The sequence below is a fragment of the Pteropus vampyrus genome, unplaced genomic scaffold, assembly GCF_000151845.1.
Source record: "Pteropus vampyrus isolate Shadow unplaced genomic scaffold, Pvam_2.0 Scaffold23, whole genome shotgun sequence".
In the NCBI taxonomy this organism is placed as follows: Eukaryota; Metazoa; Chordata; class Mammalia; order Chiroptera; family Pteropodidae; genus Pteropus; species Pteropus vampyrus.
Window position 1 is genome coordinate 1902447 of NW_011888804.1, and position 18029 is coordinate 1920475.

An 18029-nucleotide genomic window follows, 5' to 3' on the forward strand; every position below is an offset into this window, starting at 1 on the left:
ACTGCCACTTTAAAGCAAAATGACATAACAAAACCAGTTTACTATAGGCTGATTGATATAAACAAGAATTAAGTCCCCCCCCCAAAAAAAAAAGTTCCCGCAGGATAGTTCTGATTACAAAAAAGATCACCAAATTTCTAAATAAAGACCCAAAACATTTCTAATATGAAACATTGAAATAAATGTGAGCTATACTTAAATTTAAGAAAGATTAATAACAAGTGCGTTCCAACCCTCTTATTCCAGTTGTGGAGTGGCTGAAGCCTGTCCTGGCAGCTGAGGGTGCAAGATGAGAACCAGCCTTAGACAGGAGGCCCTTCTGTCACAGGGCACACCACACACACCCCCATATCCATTCAGACTGGGCAGTTTAGACAGGCCAGTTCACCTAACGTGCATGCCTTTGGGATGTACCTAGAGAAAGCCCACGCAGACATAGGGAGAATGAGAGCTCCACAGAGAGATCCTCAGCCAGAATCGATTTTCGATTTTCGTTTCTTATTGTTACAATGAAATGATATTGAAAGAAACGATGTTATTTGAGGACTGGCTGTAATCATTTTGTAATATATAGATATATCAAATCATTATTTTGTATACTTTAAACTTGTACAATATGATATGTTGGTTTTTATCAGTAAAACTGGCAGGGGGAATAAAGTACAGTTAAATAATGTAATTAAATAAAATATTGTGTGGTTAAGCAATTTTTACATAGTGTTGCTGGAACATTGTTAGAGTAAACAGTTTTCAGCTGTTCCTAAAAAAAAAAAAAAAGATAAACATGGATCACAGATAAGGCCAAATAAGGTGGTGAGAGGGTCTGTTCTCTTTTGCCTTTTCCCCCACATGGAGTTGTTTCGCAATGAGAAGGATAGGAGGAAGGGGCTTGTTAGAGATGTAAATCTGAGCCATCTGTATCCAGAAAACAAATCATTGTTTTAGTTCTTGTAAGTTATATCTCTGTTTTACAAACAGATATAAGTTCTTAATCTTATGAACTTGTTGTATATAAGCAGAAGAGCCAGTAGTCTAAAACAAATTAATGTGGATGTATTAGAAGCAGAGTTTTCAGACTTAAGGCCCTTCATTCAGCGTGGTCAGGGTAGATAAGATGTTAAGAACCACAAGAAACAGAGAACTCAGGAAGGTTTCCCCAACCTGTCAGATCGTGATAGACCAGTTGATCTTGAAGCCTCACCTGAATTTCATGCAGCTGCCATTTCCCAGTTTCCTGTAATCCCCACCTCTCCACTCCCTGTGACTCAGTGGTAGTCATAGTACCAGTTAAGTACAGCCTTTCCATTCTTGCCACTGCGATTAAGGTTTTGGAAAAATTAAAAGAAAAATTGGAAGGACACATTTTCTAAGTGTTACACAAAACCACCAGTATCAAATTTGACTATGGAGAAATGTAAAACAATTTTTATTTTGAAGATAGTAACAGAATTTTGAAAAAGTGCTTGGCGTTACCAGTGCTCATAGAAAGACAAGACAGTTTTGATGGAAGTATATATTTGTAGGAAAATTCTCGTATGAATCTATTCTTTAGAAGTAATCTAAGCAGACAAAGACGTTTACCATATGACATAATAGGAAAAATTAGAAACACATAGAGGGCCATAAAAATGGTAACTGATTTAGTCTGTAGTACGGCTATAAAACACTGACCTTGAGCAACTTAGTTTTCTGTGCCTCATTTTCCTCTTGTGTAAACTGGAATGAAGATAATCACACCTAAGAATTATGAAGATTAACAGTAACCCATAAAGCCCTTGCAGCAGTGCTTGGTATAGAATAAACATTCTCCAAATTTTAGTGGGTATTAAAAAAGAATGAGACGGGTAAATATATATGAATGTAAAAGGTTTGTGATTTTAATGAAGTTTTCGAAAGTGTTATCCATAGAGGAAGGTCTAGAAGGGAAACAGTGTTAACAGTTGAATGTATACTTGTTGGATTAGGGGAGTGAGTGATGGGTTGTCACCTTTTAAAAGCATGCTTTACTTTTATAATGAGAAATTATATTGATGTGTATGCCAGATATTGTGTATTCAGACCTTGCTTAATGATAAGCTGCCTCTACAGCATCTAATGTAATGTTCTTCGACTTGATCATTATCATAAGTCTGCTGCTTGTTTGTTAAAGGAAATATGTGTAGCTATGTACTTCGCTGACAGATAGTTTATTTGGCACCCAGTATGTGCCAGCGCAGTGCTAGGGACTAGGAAATGAGTGGTGACTGAGTGACTCTGCCTTCAGGGAGCTTTTGGTCTAGTGGGGAAGGCACATCAAATATGTAGTGTGGTGGGTGTTAAGAAAGGAGAGGACAACTCCGGGCATGTCGTGACGGAGACCAGCCTAACCTCGGAGTTTGTGGAAAGCCCTGCCGTTGGGGGAGGAAGAGAGGATATGTGAAGACTCCTCTTCTCCCCAAAGACTCAGAAAGCACTTCAGGGAACTGAAGACCATTGATCATGTTTGAAACTTGGAAGGGAGGGAAATGTGGTAAGAAGTAAGCAGCAGTTGGGTCACGGAAGGTGTTAGAAACCATGGTTAAGATACTAAGCTTTACCTCAAGTCTAGTAGGAAGAAGCTATTGAAAGATTTTAAACAAGAGAATATTACATTTGCATTTTTAGAAGATAAGTCTCATCATTGATAATACTCCTCCCACTGCACCCCATCCCCCTCCAAAAAAAACGATTGGGAGCAAACATGATATACTATGGCAATTTGTAATGTTTCTTCTCTGCTCACCCGGAGGTCTGGGAATAGTCTTAAGTAGGCAAGTAGGGCACCTCAAGTGAGGACTTTAATTCACTCTGCCTGTCTACAAAATTTATGACTTAAATCAGAAACCAATTGAAAATGTTTGAGTCACAGTTAAATGTTTAAGTAATTTAGGTTAATTAATTCTATTATGGCTTGCTTTTCCTAGGAGCCATTTAAATTAAGAAACAGTGGCATTTAGAAGGTAATTTCTGATCTTACATATAGTTTTCTTTTAGAAAAGATTTGGATAATTTGCCACAATAAATTAGAATTTTTTTTGTTATGTATAGCCAATTCATAAAAAGGCTTTTCTACTGGTTTTAACCACCGGTACTTATTTTTGATGAAATTGTAAAATTGTTTAAGTATCATGGCTTAAAAACACTCCTTCCTAGATTTTAAGATAAAGCTTGTGTTCAGTTCTAAAATGTGGCAAAGTAATAATTTCCTTTTTAACGTTTACTTACATTCTTGGTAACCTAGCATAATGTATGCATTGAGGATTTTTTCCAGAGTGGAAATCTATGTTGTGATAGCAGGTTAAAGATCTAAAGATATCATTAAGGAACCAAGAGCTGATTTGAAAAGTGTCAGATGTTAAACAAATGGAAGGTAGTTTATAAAAGAATTTATTCTTTTATTGTACTGCTGAACCCAAGAGACAGAGGAAAAAAGTTTCAGAGGAAAAAAATTGCAGAACATCCCCTTGGCAGGAGTAAGAGTTTTCCACTACCACTCGCCCTAAGGGCATTGACATGCCCCATCAGGAGAATAGAACTGGGTGTAATCATCAGAACAGCTCTGCCTACTCCTCACGCACAAAACCTTGTCTGAAATTCACAGAAGTCTTCAGACAAAGGAAAATTATGTCTTAGTTTGAAAAGTATTCATTGAATCTTTACTTTCATGGATCTTTTAACCTGCTTAGAAAACCTACTTTCTAAGAGACCCTAAATTGACTCATAAAGGTCACAAAGCAAGTTAAAGGAAGTTTTTTTATTTATTCAGGTTCCTTAGGCAAGACAGCTTTACTTAACCTTAGTTTCCTGTCTAAAATGAGGACATGGGTTGGTCAAGATGATGTGAAGGTCTGTCTCGTTAAGAGAATGCTAGAATATGGCAGATTTTTTAAAGCATTTGGGATTTATGCTTCTTTAGTACCTTTCTACAGAGAGATCAGTTTCTAGTGGAATGAGAAATGTAAATGTACAACTGTAAGGTAGCGCATTTCCCAGGTGTTGAGGGACTTCGGGTCTTGGCCTAGAACCAGCAGACTTGGCATGTGAGAAACAGCGCCTGTAAAGACTGTTGAAAACACACCCTTCAGGGGTCTGTGGCTGTAATTATTATGGTTCGTTTTGTTTTTTCTTGTATTAATTTTTAGTGTGTTTGAGAACTTTTTAAAATACGGATTCCTAGACTCCACCCCAGATGCATTGAATCTGACATGAAGAGTGGGTCCTGAGATTCTGTAGTTTATAAAAGGCCCCCAGATCCATCTTTTTTAATTCCTAAGTAATTGTCTCCCAGTTAGAATGGCTGTTGTAGAATGGAAAAAAGTCGAGAATTTGAAGTCAGTTTTTAAGGGCTTCTCGGTTATTGGTTTCACTAGCATTTGACATTTAGGTCATTCTGGACTATTTGGCCAACAATTAAATGTATATCAATACAATTTCTGTACAGCAAGGAGGCAGCCTTCATATAATTAAAATAGATCTTTAGGGGAAAAGTGGCTGGTTTCTTTATACCAGTAAAATTATCATTTTTAATGCTGCATAAATTTATATGTGTGTGTGTGTGCGTATGTATATACACACCTTAAACTGATTCCATGTTAAACTAATAGCTAATATGTTGACTGTGTTACCCAAAAAAGAAATTTAACTTCGGTATTTATTGCCTAAAAATTACATTTTCCATCCATTTCAAGTTCTCTGAGCTTCCACTGAAACATCAAAATAAATGCCAAGATACTACTACTAGTTAGTGTATCCTCAAACTACTACTACTACTAGTTTGAATATTAGATTTGCTGGCCTTAAATGTGGCAGGTATATGAGAGTATGAGCTAGGGAGGGCTTGTATATGAAATTGTTTAAATAGAAAAGGAATTAAACTTTCAGTGTAAAAGAAACACCCTGCTTTTCATTGCTGGTGTGTTAGCTGCCCCAGTGCGGAACTGTGGTATTGCTTATAGGCTGTTGTGAGCTCCGCCACACTAGGAGCTTTCTGCTTCTGTAGGATCATGACGTAAAGTGCCACAGACATCAAAGGAACATTTTCAAGTAAATTTTCCATTTAGATTTATAGGCTCATTATTGAACTTGTATTCTTTTCATGTTCAGGGTCATGCGGGATAAAATTAATTATGACAATCAGAAATAATACAGTAAAAACATTTAAGTTGGTTTTAAATGTTATCTTAATGGGCATTTTAGCTGGTGGAGGTCACTAAAGTTTAGAATGTGGTTACTTTACAATAGTATGAACAGAATTACATTAAAATGAAAGGTCTGGCTCCTTCAGTCTGAATATTGCTGTTTGTTGCATAAGCATTTCCAGTGGCAGTTTTACATTAACTTAATGTGTCCCTGCAGTCAGACGCGAGGGTGATCTTTGCCTCTTGAGATTATGAACTGGCAGTCTCTGCCACTGTGTGACCACATTTTCTACTTAGCCTATGGGGTTGTTTCATGAACTGGAGTTCAGAAAGCAAACCATACTCTCCCTGAATTTAAATCTCTGAAATGCAGAAAAATCAGAACTAAATTTGAAGGTTTAACAAAGAAATAAATCTACTTCTCAGACAGACTGGTTGTTTTGCCAGTTTGTATATAACCAGTGACAGAGTTACAATTCAGTATGTAGGGTAAGTCTGGAAAATGAAGATTTGACATAAAAATACCATATGCAATTCTGGGGGGAGTCTGTACTTATTCTAATTTTTAACTGTCCTTGTGTAAGACTTCCAAAAACTACCTTAATTATCTCTTAGAAAGTCAGGGAAAGCTGTTGTACATTTATTTTTACTGTTCAGTTGTGTTGGTACTGATGTGTACTCATTTAGTGTTTTGAACACAATGCTGGGCACTTTTCATTCTCTTCCTTCCTGTGTAATCCAAATTGTATGTTTGTCCAGCAAAAGAGTTTTTATTACCCTGTGGATAAGTCAATTATCTTGCCTACTACTTTAACAGATTTTTGTGTTTGTGCTGTTTAGAGACAAATTCATCTCTTATGTAACGTGATTGCAAAAGTTCTTACTTTAGCTGCTTTTTTTCCTCCCCAATTAGTTGGTGACAAAGTTCCTGCTGATATAAGGTTAACTTCCATCAAGTCTACTACTCTGAGAGTCGACCAGTCAATTCTCACCGGTAAGTATTGGAAGGTCATTGGATTTCTGAAGCCTCTCTCAGATCCCATGCTAATTGAGTCACCTCTTGACCCACTGCCCCTTTATAGTATCTCATTTAAACCTCTCCAAGATATTTATTTCTTAATGCCTTATTAGTTTGACTTTTTGCCAGTATATGGAGTTTAAAGGAATGATTTGATACTAGCGGCTTTCATCTCATTAAAAGCCTCTGTCTTTTAATTTTATCAAAAATTAGTTTTAACTAAACACCATTATGTTTTTACTTTTTAAAAAACATTACAAATTCTTTCGTTAGCAGAGATAATGATCTTATGGTCGAAGTGTTGTCTGTTTTGTGGAAAGTGAATTACTTATTTAGTCTTATTTTTCTAGGCAGGAAGAAAAGGCTCCAGAGCTGTGATTTTTTTGTCGTTGTTGTTGTTGGATGAAAGCTAATCTTACATTTAACATACTTTGCAACAATCAGATATACAGTTAATAAAAGTTAACACTCCCAAAATGTGAACGTTTTACAACCTAAAGTTTGCACACTTAGATTTGATATTGTTTGGGACATTTTCCCATTTTTGTTTAATAAGGGCACAGACTAGGGTGGAGGGTTCATATTAACGGGAAGTAAGGTGGTCAGAAGATTAACTTAAACACAATGCTAATCTGAATTAAATAGAGAGTAAATACAGAATACAAAGATTATCAAGATTTATCTGATTATCAGTTTTAAAAAGCAACTGATGTCATAGAGGTGGTGATGTAAGTAACCTGGGTTCCGTATTTTTTTTTGTTTTCTTTATGAAAAGCTTATCTACTAAAACTCATTAGCAGCAACAAGCTGGAAGCTGATTAAGCCATAAGATGATGGGGGATTAATCAGGTTATATGTATGAAATTCTCATAATGTGTCTCCAGAAATAATTACCATTTAAAACTTTTGATAGAGTTCTTATCAGCTTTTTTGTTAACTAATTATATTGTAGTTTTAGGCTAGATTGAAGAACCAGATTGTTTTTGTCAAATGTCAATTGCTACCTGACATTTGAATTAACAATTCGGAGCCATTTTCACATCACTCAGACTGACACTGACTGTGTATTTCATAAAGTCGAAACCAAATTCAACAAGACATTGTAAAAGTTCTAAGAAGTAGTCCTTTGTACCATGTGCTTGTTTGAGTGCTACTGCTGATTGCTGTTTTTCAGTTTTGTTTCATTGAAATAAAATGGTCTAGTTGGTACATGCAGATATTTCTAAAATAATGTTTTCATTTCTCATCTTTGACATTGTTAAAAACAGGCTTCCCAAGTGTATGATTTTCATTATTCATACAATGTATCAGTCCACCAAAAGTAAATATACTTTTACCTCTTCTAAAGTTTTGGAGTGTGTTAATATATGCATATACAACAAATAGAGATAGAGATAGAGATAGATAGAGATAGATATAGATATAAGTGTGTATATATATAGGTGTGTATTTACAGTGTTAGAGTATAAAATGGTAAGCTGAAAATTAACTAAATTTGAATATTTACTCCAGAAAATAAAGGTAATTGGCTGGGATTTTACTTCAAATTTAAGTTCTTTTATTTTGAAATTGTATTGATTTTAATCCTGACATTGCTCTGAAATTAGTTTCTGTTATTAAATTTTACTAGTTTACCTCCTTTAATGAACTGGGCCTTCTGTTCCTTTTCCTTAGAGTGACAGTGGCATGAGTGGATGAGGGTTCCCAGATTCTAGATGTGGATTGCACAGGTCTAATGATCCCTTCTGTCTCACACCCTGCTTAGGTGAATCTGTCTCTGTCATCAAGCACACTGACCCTGTGCCTGACCCACGGGCTGTCAACCAAGACAAAAAGAACATGCTCTTTTCTGTAAGTACTTTATCAAATGTTTTTTTTTATTTGGAGACATTCTCAGAGTTTCAGGTCTGCAAATGGTTTGTTTGTTTGTTTTTTCACTGCTTACCTTCAATGGTGAGACTTTAGAAAGTGTTAGCTATTACTCCGCAGGACAGTCATACTCTTTGTAGTCAGTCTCAGCTGTCAGAAATCATCAGGAACATATAATGGTGGAATATGTGACCTAGATGCCTTTTGTTTTACTTGACAAGTTTTCAAGGATTAAAATGAAAAGATCAGATCAAACATCTTCGAACTCTTTATCTGTAAACATAGTAGAAAAGTAGATTTATTTGGAAAAGACTTAGCCTATAAAGGATGTTTTCAAAATGATGTAGATGATACCTGTGTAGGTTCACAATAAGGTATGTGTTTAAAGAGAAATCAGATGTGGCAAACCATTAATATAATTGGTGAGTCTGGGTGAAATCAAATGGATGTTCATTATACTACTTCAATTTTTCTGTTAATTTTTTTTGAAATAAAAAGTTGGAAAGCTTATAGACTTTGTTCGTTCAGTGTATGTGCTGCTGAAGCGAGCACGACTTTGCTTGTTCAGAAATTTTAAATGATATTTTAAGTGGTGGGCTTTTGTGGGTTGGTATGGGAGCCTAACCACCCATAGTAAGTAAAGTACAATAGAGTTACAATGAAAATAACAGAGCCATATCATTCCAACACTAGAAATTAATGTGGGGTGGGGAGAGAACTCTCATACCTGAATTCATTGGTTTCAGAATGCCAATGCTTGAGTAGAGGTCCTCAAGGTAGCCCATGGTGCTGCTGGTTGCCCTTATTACAGTTGATAAAAGTAGAGGAGGTTGGGTTAGAGCCAGAGGTGGAGAATGCTTAGGGTTAAGGTCTATATGGAGTTTGAAAAAATTGAGAACACAGCAGGATTAGAGCACTGTTCCAGCCCAAAGGTAGTCTGCAAGCCAGGCTCAGTGTTACGAATGGAGATCCCAGGTGGGTCAGTGTAGAATTGCTCTGGGGAGAGTCGGTACCACGTGGAATGAGAATCGAGGAGGTACCACACTGCCTGCATGAGCTCTTACTCACTGTCAGAGTTGGGTGACTGGCTCTCTAGTGCAGATCCACACGAGTCCGAGTTTACTAGTCAGTATTTGAGTTGGGTATGGTATTAATCTTCTAACCAGTTCTCTGTTTCTGTCCTAGGGTACAAACATTGCTGCTGGCAAAGCCATGGGAGTGGTGGTGGCAACTGGAGTTAACACTGAAATTGGCAAGATCCGGGATGAAATGGTGGCGACGGAACAGGAGAGAACCCCACTCCAGCAGAAACTGGATGAGTTTGGGGAACAGCTTTCCAAAGTCATCTCCCTTATCTGCATTGCAGTCTGGATCATAAACATTGGGCACTTCAATGACCCAGTTCATGGAGGCTCCTGGATCAGAGGTGCTATTTACTACTTTAAAATTGCAGTGGCCCTGGCTGTAGCAGCCATTCCCGAAGGTCTGCCTGCTGTCATCACCACCTGCCTGGCTCTTGGAACTCGCAGAATGGCAAAGAAAAATGCCATTGTCCGAAGCCTCCCTTCTGTGGAAACCCTTGGTTGTACTTCTGTTATCTGCTCAGACAAGACTGGTACACTTACAACAAACCAGATGTCAGTCTGCAGGGTAAGTGGGAGTGATTTAAGAATCTTTCCTCTTGATCGTTTATTCATCCTAAGAATATGTCTTCATGCCATCAAAAGCTTCGATTTATAATTCGATACCTTTATATGTGCCTTAAACAGATTGGGTTGCATATGTAGCCTGAGCCCAAGATAATTTCTGATACTTCAGAGGAGTTAATCATTTAAATCCTAAAACTATTTCATGAAATAAAAAGATATCTATATCACTGATAAACTTGTATTGGGGAAGTAACTGTGGGATGTCTGTAAATGTTAGGTGACTATGTCCCTTTTTAGTTCCCTGCTCTTGTCTTCTAAGTGTCTGTATGTTAACAGACAAGCTTCAAAGGAGGAGAGTTCTGTAAAGCAGCTATTTACATACCTACCTACCCAAAATTCTGATTGATGTTTCCATAACACATTGAGACAGGCTTTCTTCTTGAAAAGTAAATAATTGCCTTTTACTTTGTTCTGTGTGTTCATCTTTTTCTTTCTTAGATTGTTTTGACAATCACTTGGTAAAATACACTGTTCAAACCTGCCCTTAGAAAAATAAGAACTAAAGAAATATAATAATATAAAGAAATATATTAAGTTCTTTTATATAATTCAATTCCCCTAAGTTTTATTTAAACAATTTTCTAGAAGTCAAAGTATAATTTTCCAAAAAGGTATACCATTCATAGAAATATTTAGTTGACACATGTTAGAGATCTGTTTGGCTCATTAGTTAATGAGGGAATCATTAAGATGGTCAAACTGATTACAAGAGCATTTCCTCAAATGCTCAAGATTAGAATAGAACTGCTGTATGTTATAAAAACTGGTTAATATCCTATAGGGCAGTAAAATTTCTAGGTTATCTTTCCTATAGGCCACAAACCCACAACTTCACATAACATGAGCCCTTAATAATAAATATAATAGTTTTTTTTCTAGAACACTAAGTCTTTAGGCCTGTTACTGCTTCTGAAAGACACTGAAAGGACATGTGGTCATCCTCTTGGTCTTATCTCTGGTTTTGAATAATGTTTTTTAGCATTGGAAATTGGTTTTGTCTTAATACAGTTAAACCCTTTGAATCTTTATCCTGCCAAATTTAAATTCTTGATGATTTTTATATACACATACACTCAACTCTTCTTGTAGTCCTAACCCAGACTTAGAATGCATGGACAGGTGTTTAAAACAGGTTGGGGTGTTCTGTCTCTCATGTTGGTAAGCTTCTGGTTTGTCTTGGGTTCCTTTAGTAGATTCAGAGTTTAACTGAGCTACCTACATTCTCATTGTTTGGAACCAGTAAAGGTTGTACGAATCTGCTAAAAGCTAGGTGTAGGCTAAAAGCTAGTTATTTGGGGGAGAGAAAGGGAATTTCATGTTACCTGTTCAGTTTTCCCTAGGAAATTATTTAAACTTAGCCCAAAAGCTTTCATTCCTTGGAATAAACCTTTCTATCCATGAAAGTAAGCAATGTGTGAAATTGTAACCTTTAAAAATTTTTTTTAATTTCAAAGTCTTAGTAGCAAATCAGATTTCAAACTCAATAGAGTCCATAATAAAATGTTTTGTTCTTATATTTTCCCTTAAATGGTTTTATTTAAAATATTTTCTTCTATTAAAGAAACAACTTGCCTCTTCTGTTCTTGGTGACAGAAAGCTGATGCTAATCAGTATTCTATAGGAGGTTTCTTGCAGGGGATTGCATAACTGCCCTTGACTTAAGGATGCTTTCATCATGCAGTTCCTAAATGGTTTACTGGCTCCCAATCCCAAGTGCCAAAGTGCATTCAGATTTAGTTAATGTGGATTAAAATTCTGAATGTCTTAGAATATTTTGGACTCTGGCATAGACCCAGAGAGTTTCACTTTTTGTAAACAATATCATTAAAGAAAAGGCATGGTGTGTAGTAACAATACTGGAAACTTGCTTTGATATTGCTTGTTGCAGTTAAATTTTCACATGTAACTTTATTCGAATCGTGGATAATCCTGCTTATTAGGTTAGAAAGCTAAGGCTCTGAGCTGTGACATGTCTGAAGGTCACACAACTTTTAATACAAAAATAAATTTGGATTTTCTTATAGGAAAGTTTAATAGTTAAACCTTGGTCTTCTCTTTTCTACTCTATAATTGTGTGACCTTGAGCATATCCTTGAACCTCTCTGGTCCTTTGTTTCCTCTTCTGTAAAATGTTAAAGCATCTTTGGAAAGAGCTTTTTGACAAGCTTCCTTTTTTAGGTGTTGTATCTGTTAGAAAAAAACTGTTGGAGTCAGTGATCTTTGCTGCATGTGACCTTGGACATGAATCTTTTCCTCATTTGACACACTGATGTTTTAAATCCCTTTACGTATTTTGATTTTTTAAAGAAAAACCATTTCGTAGTTACTCATAGTCTTAGTTCAGTTCCACAGTTGATCTAAGTTCTGAGTATACTTTTGAAATGAAGCTTTGGAATTTAGAAGTATGTGCTGTATAACAAGCAAATCTCGTGAGGCTATTTTAAAATAAAGATAGCTGATTTTCTTTTATTGGATATGAGTTGGGATGCTCTGAAAAGATGTTTTAAATATTAACATGGTTCTCTTTTATTTGAGTTTAACATTTAAAAATTCCTTATTGAAGAACGGTTTGATCATATTCTTAATTGCTCATATTTCATAGAGATTTTGGCATGATAAAAAGTATGGTTTGAAGTAGCACTGTGTGTGTGTGTGTGTGTGTGTGTGTGAGAGAGAGAGAGAGAGAGAGAGAGAGAGAGAGAGAAGAGAAGGTCTTGACAGTTTCAATTTGCAATGAAAACCCAAATCTAAAATCTTAGTCTTCCAATCTGGGCTCCTGAATTATAATTGGAAAGCAAACCAAGAAAACCTCATCTTTAAGAAACTAGCTCACGTCACCTTATTCTATAAAATTAAGAATTCTTTCTTAAGCATGCTTCATCGGTATTGTCTTGGTAATATCAGATTCAGCTCTGCAGGATCCTTAACTGTACACATGTAGTTGTGCCACTTCATAGAAAATGAGCTATTGCCACAATAAAAATAAGTGGGAAGGAGCAGAGAAGCAATTTATCTTTACTCAGGGAATGTTGATGCAACTCTGAAATGTGAGTTTATTCTTCACAGACTCTTGGCTCCAAAGGCAGGACTGCCTAATAACCACCTTCTCAGCCAGCCATTTGAAATTTGGAATTTGGAGCATTCTAGAGTACTGCTGACCCATAGTCCACATACTCGGGTTTCATGTGGGTTGTCTGTGTCTTTGGTACCACTGCTGCTTACTGTTTATTCAGCACCCCAGTGGTGTCGGTCCTCAGATTGTTAGGTGGATGGAGGAGGCAGTCTTGAATAGCCTCTCGTTGGAATAAAGGGCAATACTTCTCATGCTGAGCTTCAATTAATAAGTTTCATTAAAATTGTTTTCTTAAATAAGGAAGACTTTTTGTCTTAGCAGAGGTTGTTTTTCTAGTATACTTTTATACCTTTGAAACACTTACACTTTTCTTTCCCCATAGATGTTCATTTTGGACAAAGTTGAAGGTGACACTTGTTCCCTTAATGAATTTACTATAACTGGATCAACGTATGCACCTGTTGGAGAAGTGTGAGTGAACTCTTTCTATCATTTAAAGGATCATTGTGACAGTTTGGTACTTGTATAGATTTTCAGTGTGCCTAAAAAAGTTAAAACAGCTTTCTGAATGTGGCTCATGGCATAAGTTACTACAGTAGTAGCTTCCTATTTGAAGCCTAAATTTTTAAGTGGGGTTTCTGTTTGTTCTTTATTGATAGCAGTGGTGGAGGAATTTCATGAACTAAGAATTTCTGGTCTTTACCAATTGATTCCTAATGTCAGAGACACATCCAACAGCAGATTTCTAAGATCCATCACTCAAATTCTTTTGCCAGTTTGTTGTTCACAGAATTCTATTTATATTATTAAATAAATAAATAATCAGTAGAGATGACCACACTGTGCTCTTAAGAGTGTTTTTTGTTTGACAGGCATAAAGATGATAAACCAGTGAAATGTCATCAGTACGATGGTCTTGTAGAATTGGCAACGATTTGTGCTCTTTGTAATGACTCTGCTTTGGATTACAATGAGGTAAGGCTCCTTATAAATGAGAAACTAGACCTGACTGTTCCTAGTTTGAGGGTGAGGTGGGTGAATGAAAATCTAGCCTTCCTTCCTCCTTTTTGAAAGTAAAGTTTCCTGATTTTATTTCCCCTTTCCATTCAAGAGCCTATCTCTGAGTCAGCAGGACCTAGCAAAAGAATGCCGAGAGCCTTTCATATGTCCTCTGTGACTGAGTATTGTCGTTACTTAACTAGGAGTTGGAGTTTACGTGATGTTCTCATCTGTTTACAGTTTGGTTACTATAAAGGAATAAAACCTGGGTAGAAATTGTTTTTCTGAAAGTAGAGGGTCTCGATCTTGCTTTTTAAGTGTTATAACCTTGAGAACAAGCTGAGGTTTAGAGGGTTGTTTTGATGATGATGAAAATAAACAGAAAACATTTTCCCCCCTCTTTAATTATAAATAGTAAGATAAATCCTTTGGTTTCTATTTAAAAGGCATGCCAGCCCCCGTAAGTAACAATGTAAACTCTGTAGATAAATAATGACATGGAATTCTAAGTACTGTTTGAAAGCCGTATATGAATTAATACTATGATTAGTGGCTTCATATAATTAAGAGAAATGAAAAACCAAAATTTTAAAAATAAGATAAAATGCACACCTATGCTTTGACTAGATTTTTAATTATCAGGATCATGTGCCTCAGAGTAGAACAGAAATGGTCCATAGAATAATGATGCAGTGGAGAACAAATTGTCCTTCTATGGAAAAGTCTTTATTAAAGAAAAATTTACTTGTTTACTACTTTTCCCTTTTTGCACTTCTGTGTTTTAACCAATACAGGCAAAGGGTGTGTATGAAAAAGTTGGAGAAGCTACAGAGACTGCTCTCACTTGCCTGGTAGAGAAGATGAATGTATTTGATACCGAATTGAAGGGTCTTTCTAAAATAGAACGAGCAAATGCCTGCAACTCGGTCAGTATTTGAACTTGGTGTATTGTTCATGCTGCTCATCACTCATACCACATATTTACGCCTTTACTATCTTAGACAACTAATTATATACCTTATCTCCTCAAACTTGTGATGCCTCCTTCCCCATATTCACTCTCAGGTAAAACGATCTGGCTAGCTATCTAAAGAAAATAAAAGTAATCAATAGATAATTTCCACATGCACCCATCTGTGACCATAAGTTCTGCCTCCTCCCGTGGTGCTGTGAATGGACTGTCCTTGCTCCCAGCAGAAACCAGCTGCTCCTCGTGCAGCAAGCCCCAACATCTCTCCTGCATTATCCATTTCCCACCTGCTGGATCTTCCTCACCATCAAAGGAGAAATAAAAGTATTATTTTCATCTTAAAGCTTTCTTTTGACTTTATTTTCCCCTTCAGCACCCTAATTATAATGGCACATTTAAAGTACATGAAGCAAAAACTGACAAAAATAAAAGGAAAAATAGATCCACAATTAGAGTTGGCAATTTTAACATACCTCTCTCAATAAATTGATAAACAGATGAAAAAATCAGTAAGGATATGGACGATTTGAACAGCAGTATAATATACTTGACCTAATCCTTATTTCTTTTATGCTACTTGTAATGTGTACTTCTAAGGCAAAAAGAACATTCACCAGAATAGACCGTATAGCTGGTCCATGAGGCAAGACTCAAAATTACAAAGGATTGAAATCGTGAAGATAGTTGTTGACCATAATACAATTAAACTAGAAATCAATAACAAAAGGATATCGAGCAAATTCCCCAAATATTTTGAAGTTAAACGACACTATTTTAAATAATCCATAGGTGAACAAGGAAATCATAGTGGAAATTAGAAAATATTTTTACCTAAACAATGTTGAAAACACACCATATGAAAATTGGAAGATGCAACAGAAGCACAAGTAACACAACTTTATAAACTGACACAAGAAAAATAGAATAATCCTATATCTGTTAAATTAATTGAATCTGTAATTCAAAATCTAACCCCACAAAAATTCTTCAGGCCCAGTTTTGCCAAACACTTAAGAAAGAAATGCTGGTTTTATAGAGACTATGAGAAAAAGGAAGATGAAACCCTTCTCAACTCATTTGATGAGGCCAGAGATACCAAAACTTGACATGATGTGACAAGAAAAGGAAGCTACAAACTAATATTCTTTATAATATAGATGTGAAGATTCTCAATACAGCATTGACAGATCAAATCTAATAATATATAGAACTGTAATGTGTTCACATAGAATTACCACAACTCAGACTAGCTTAACATTCAGAGGTGAATGAATGTGGTGGCAGTGGTGGAGGGTGCAAAGCCACATTGACACATGTTAGTTGGTGTGGACTAGATCCCTCCGAGGCACATTGAAGCCTCAGCTTCAGAGACTGAGGTTTAGAATTAATTGTTCGATTCTAACCTGTAACTATTCAATGAAGGGAAACGAGCATTATGGAGCCTGAAAGTGGTGCATTAACTGTATTAACCATCACAAGGCAAGATTGTTTATCATTTGTTGTTGTATCCTCAATGCCTGTCATATATTAGGTGCTTAGTGAATATTTGTTGAACAGGTGAAAAATGTGTAGAAACTCATCCAATAGTATTCTTTCTCTCTTCTCTTCATAGGTCATTAAACAGTTGATGAAAAAAGAATTTACTCTAGAGTTTTCACGTGATCGAAAATCAATGTCAGTTTATTGTACACCGAACAAGCCAAGTCGGACATCAATGAGCAAAATGTTTGTAAAGGCAAGTGCAGTGAATTGCAATTGAGATGTTCTTAACAGGATTAGGATCCTGAATGAGCCAATAAATAAAATTGATCTAAATCTGTAACATTTCCAGGGTGCTCCTGAAGGTGTTATTGACAGGTGTACCCACATTCGAGTTGGAAGTACGAAAGTCCCTATGACTCCCGGAGTCAAACAGAAGATCATGTCTGTCATTCGGGAATGGGGTAGCGGCAGTGACACACTGCGATGCCTGGCTCTGGCCACTCATGACAGCCCACTGAGAAGAGAAGAAATGAACCTCGAGGACTCTGCCAACTTCATTAAATACGAGGTTAGCTAGTGAAAAGTTTCTTCACCCACACCCTGCGCAGTCATTGTGTTTAAACAGCAGTCTTTCGGTAAAAGGTCAAATGAGTCTTGTTTTTGCCAAGAAAGAGGTGTTTGTTCGTTTTTCTGCAGGCCAAATGCATCATTATAATTTAGGTTGCTGCTTTAAACATACGTAGTTAACAATTTAACACAAATCTATTACTTTCAGAGTAGAATTATCAAGACTTGAGCTAAGTAAACTTGTAAAACCTATTTTGCAACTCATGTAAATTAAGATATTTTAAGAATTGAGACTATTTTAAAACATTTATTAGTTATTGAAGGTCAAAATATCCAACTTGAGATTTACTTTCCTGCTCGTAGAATTCTCTATCAGGTGTGTGACTTCCTGAAGCATCGAATGAAAGGAATAAGGAACAAGTTTTGGTCCTGTGGACCACAAAAAAGTGGCCAGTATAAAAATGCTCTTATTCTTCAGAATGTTTTCTCATTTCAGAATAGTATCATTATGAAAGTTAATGATTTGGTAACAAGAATGTAGTGATATTTTTACATTTGATTTTAGCCAAAAGGCCAAGAAGCGATGTAGTGATATTTTTAATCATTTCAAATTAATTAGAATTAATATTGTTCTTTGTTGGATTTACATCTGTAGTGTGAATATTAATCTTAGATAAGAGTCAGAGTTACAGAATTTGGCATAAGAAAATGCAGAAACCTTTGCTCTTAATGTATATAATTAGTCCATGTTTTACACAAGGGAAAATGAGAACTTCCTGTTTTAAGGTACAGTGATTCTTCTTTTGCTGTAGACCAATCTGACTTTCGTCGGCTGCGTGGGCATGCTGGACCCTCCAAGAATTGAAGTGGCCTCTTCTGTGAAGCTGTGCCGGCAAGCAGGCATCCGGGTCATCATGATCACAGGGGACAACAAGGGCACCGCTGTGGCCATCTGTCGCCGCATTGGCATTTTTGGGCAGGATGAGGATGTGATGTCAAAGGCTTTTACAGGTCGAGAGTTTGACGAGCTTGGCCCTTCAGCCCAGAGAGATGCCTGCTTGAATGCCCGCTGTTTTGCTCGAGTTGAACCTTCCCACAAATCTAAAATTGTAGAATTTCTTCAGTCCTTTGATGAGATTACAGCTATGGTGAGTGTCTGTGGACATGTGCAGGTGACTCACTACAC

General features: G+C 36.4%; 1 protein-coding gene across 2 annotated transcripts in view; it reads left to right on the top strand.

Moving 5' to 3' along the window:
- Positions 1–18029, top strand: part of ATP2A2 (ATPase sarcoplasmic/endoplasmic reticulum Ca2+ transporting 2) — a 46812-nt gene that overhangs the window by 19400 nt on the left and 9383 nt on the right. For both annotated transcript variants that reach the window (XR_895654.2, XM_011355776.1), the window contains exons 6-14: positions 6070–6150; positions 7940–8025; positions 9229–9693; positions 13208–13296; positions 13698–13800; positions 14619–14750; positions 16407–16529; positions 16626–16844; positions 17656–17991. Coding sequence is in view for 1 of the 2 variants with exons in the window: in XM_011355776.1 (XP_011354078.1) it covers positions 6070–6150; positions 7940–8025; positions 9229–9693; positions 13208–13296; positions 13698–13800; positions 14619–14750; positions 16407–16529; positions 16626–16844; positions 17656–17991 (1634 nt within the window). In the remaining variant the exon portion in view is untranslated. The remainder of the gene's footprint in view (positions 1–6069; positions 6151–7939; positions 8026–9228; positions 9694–13207; positions 13297–13697; positions 13801–14618; positions 14751–16406; positions 16530–16625; positions 16845–17655; positions 17992–18029) is intronic.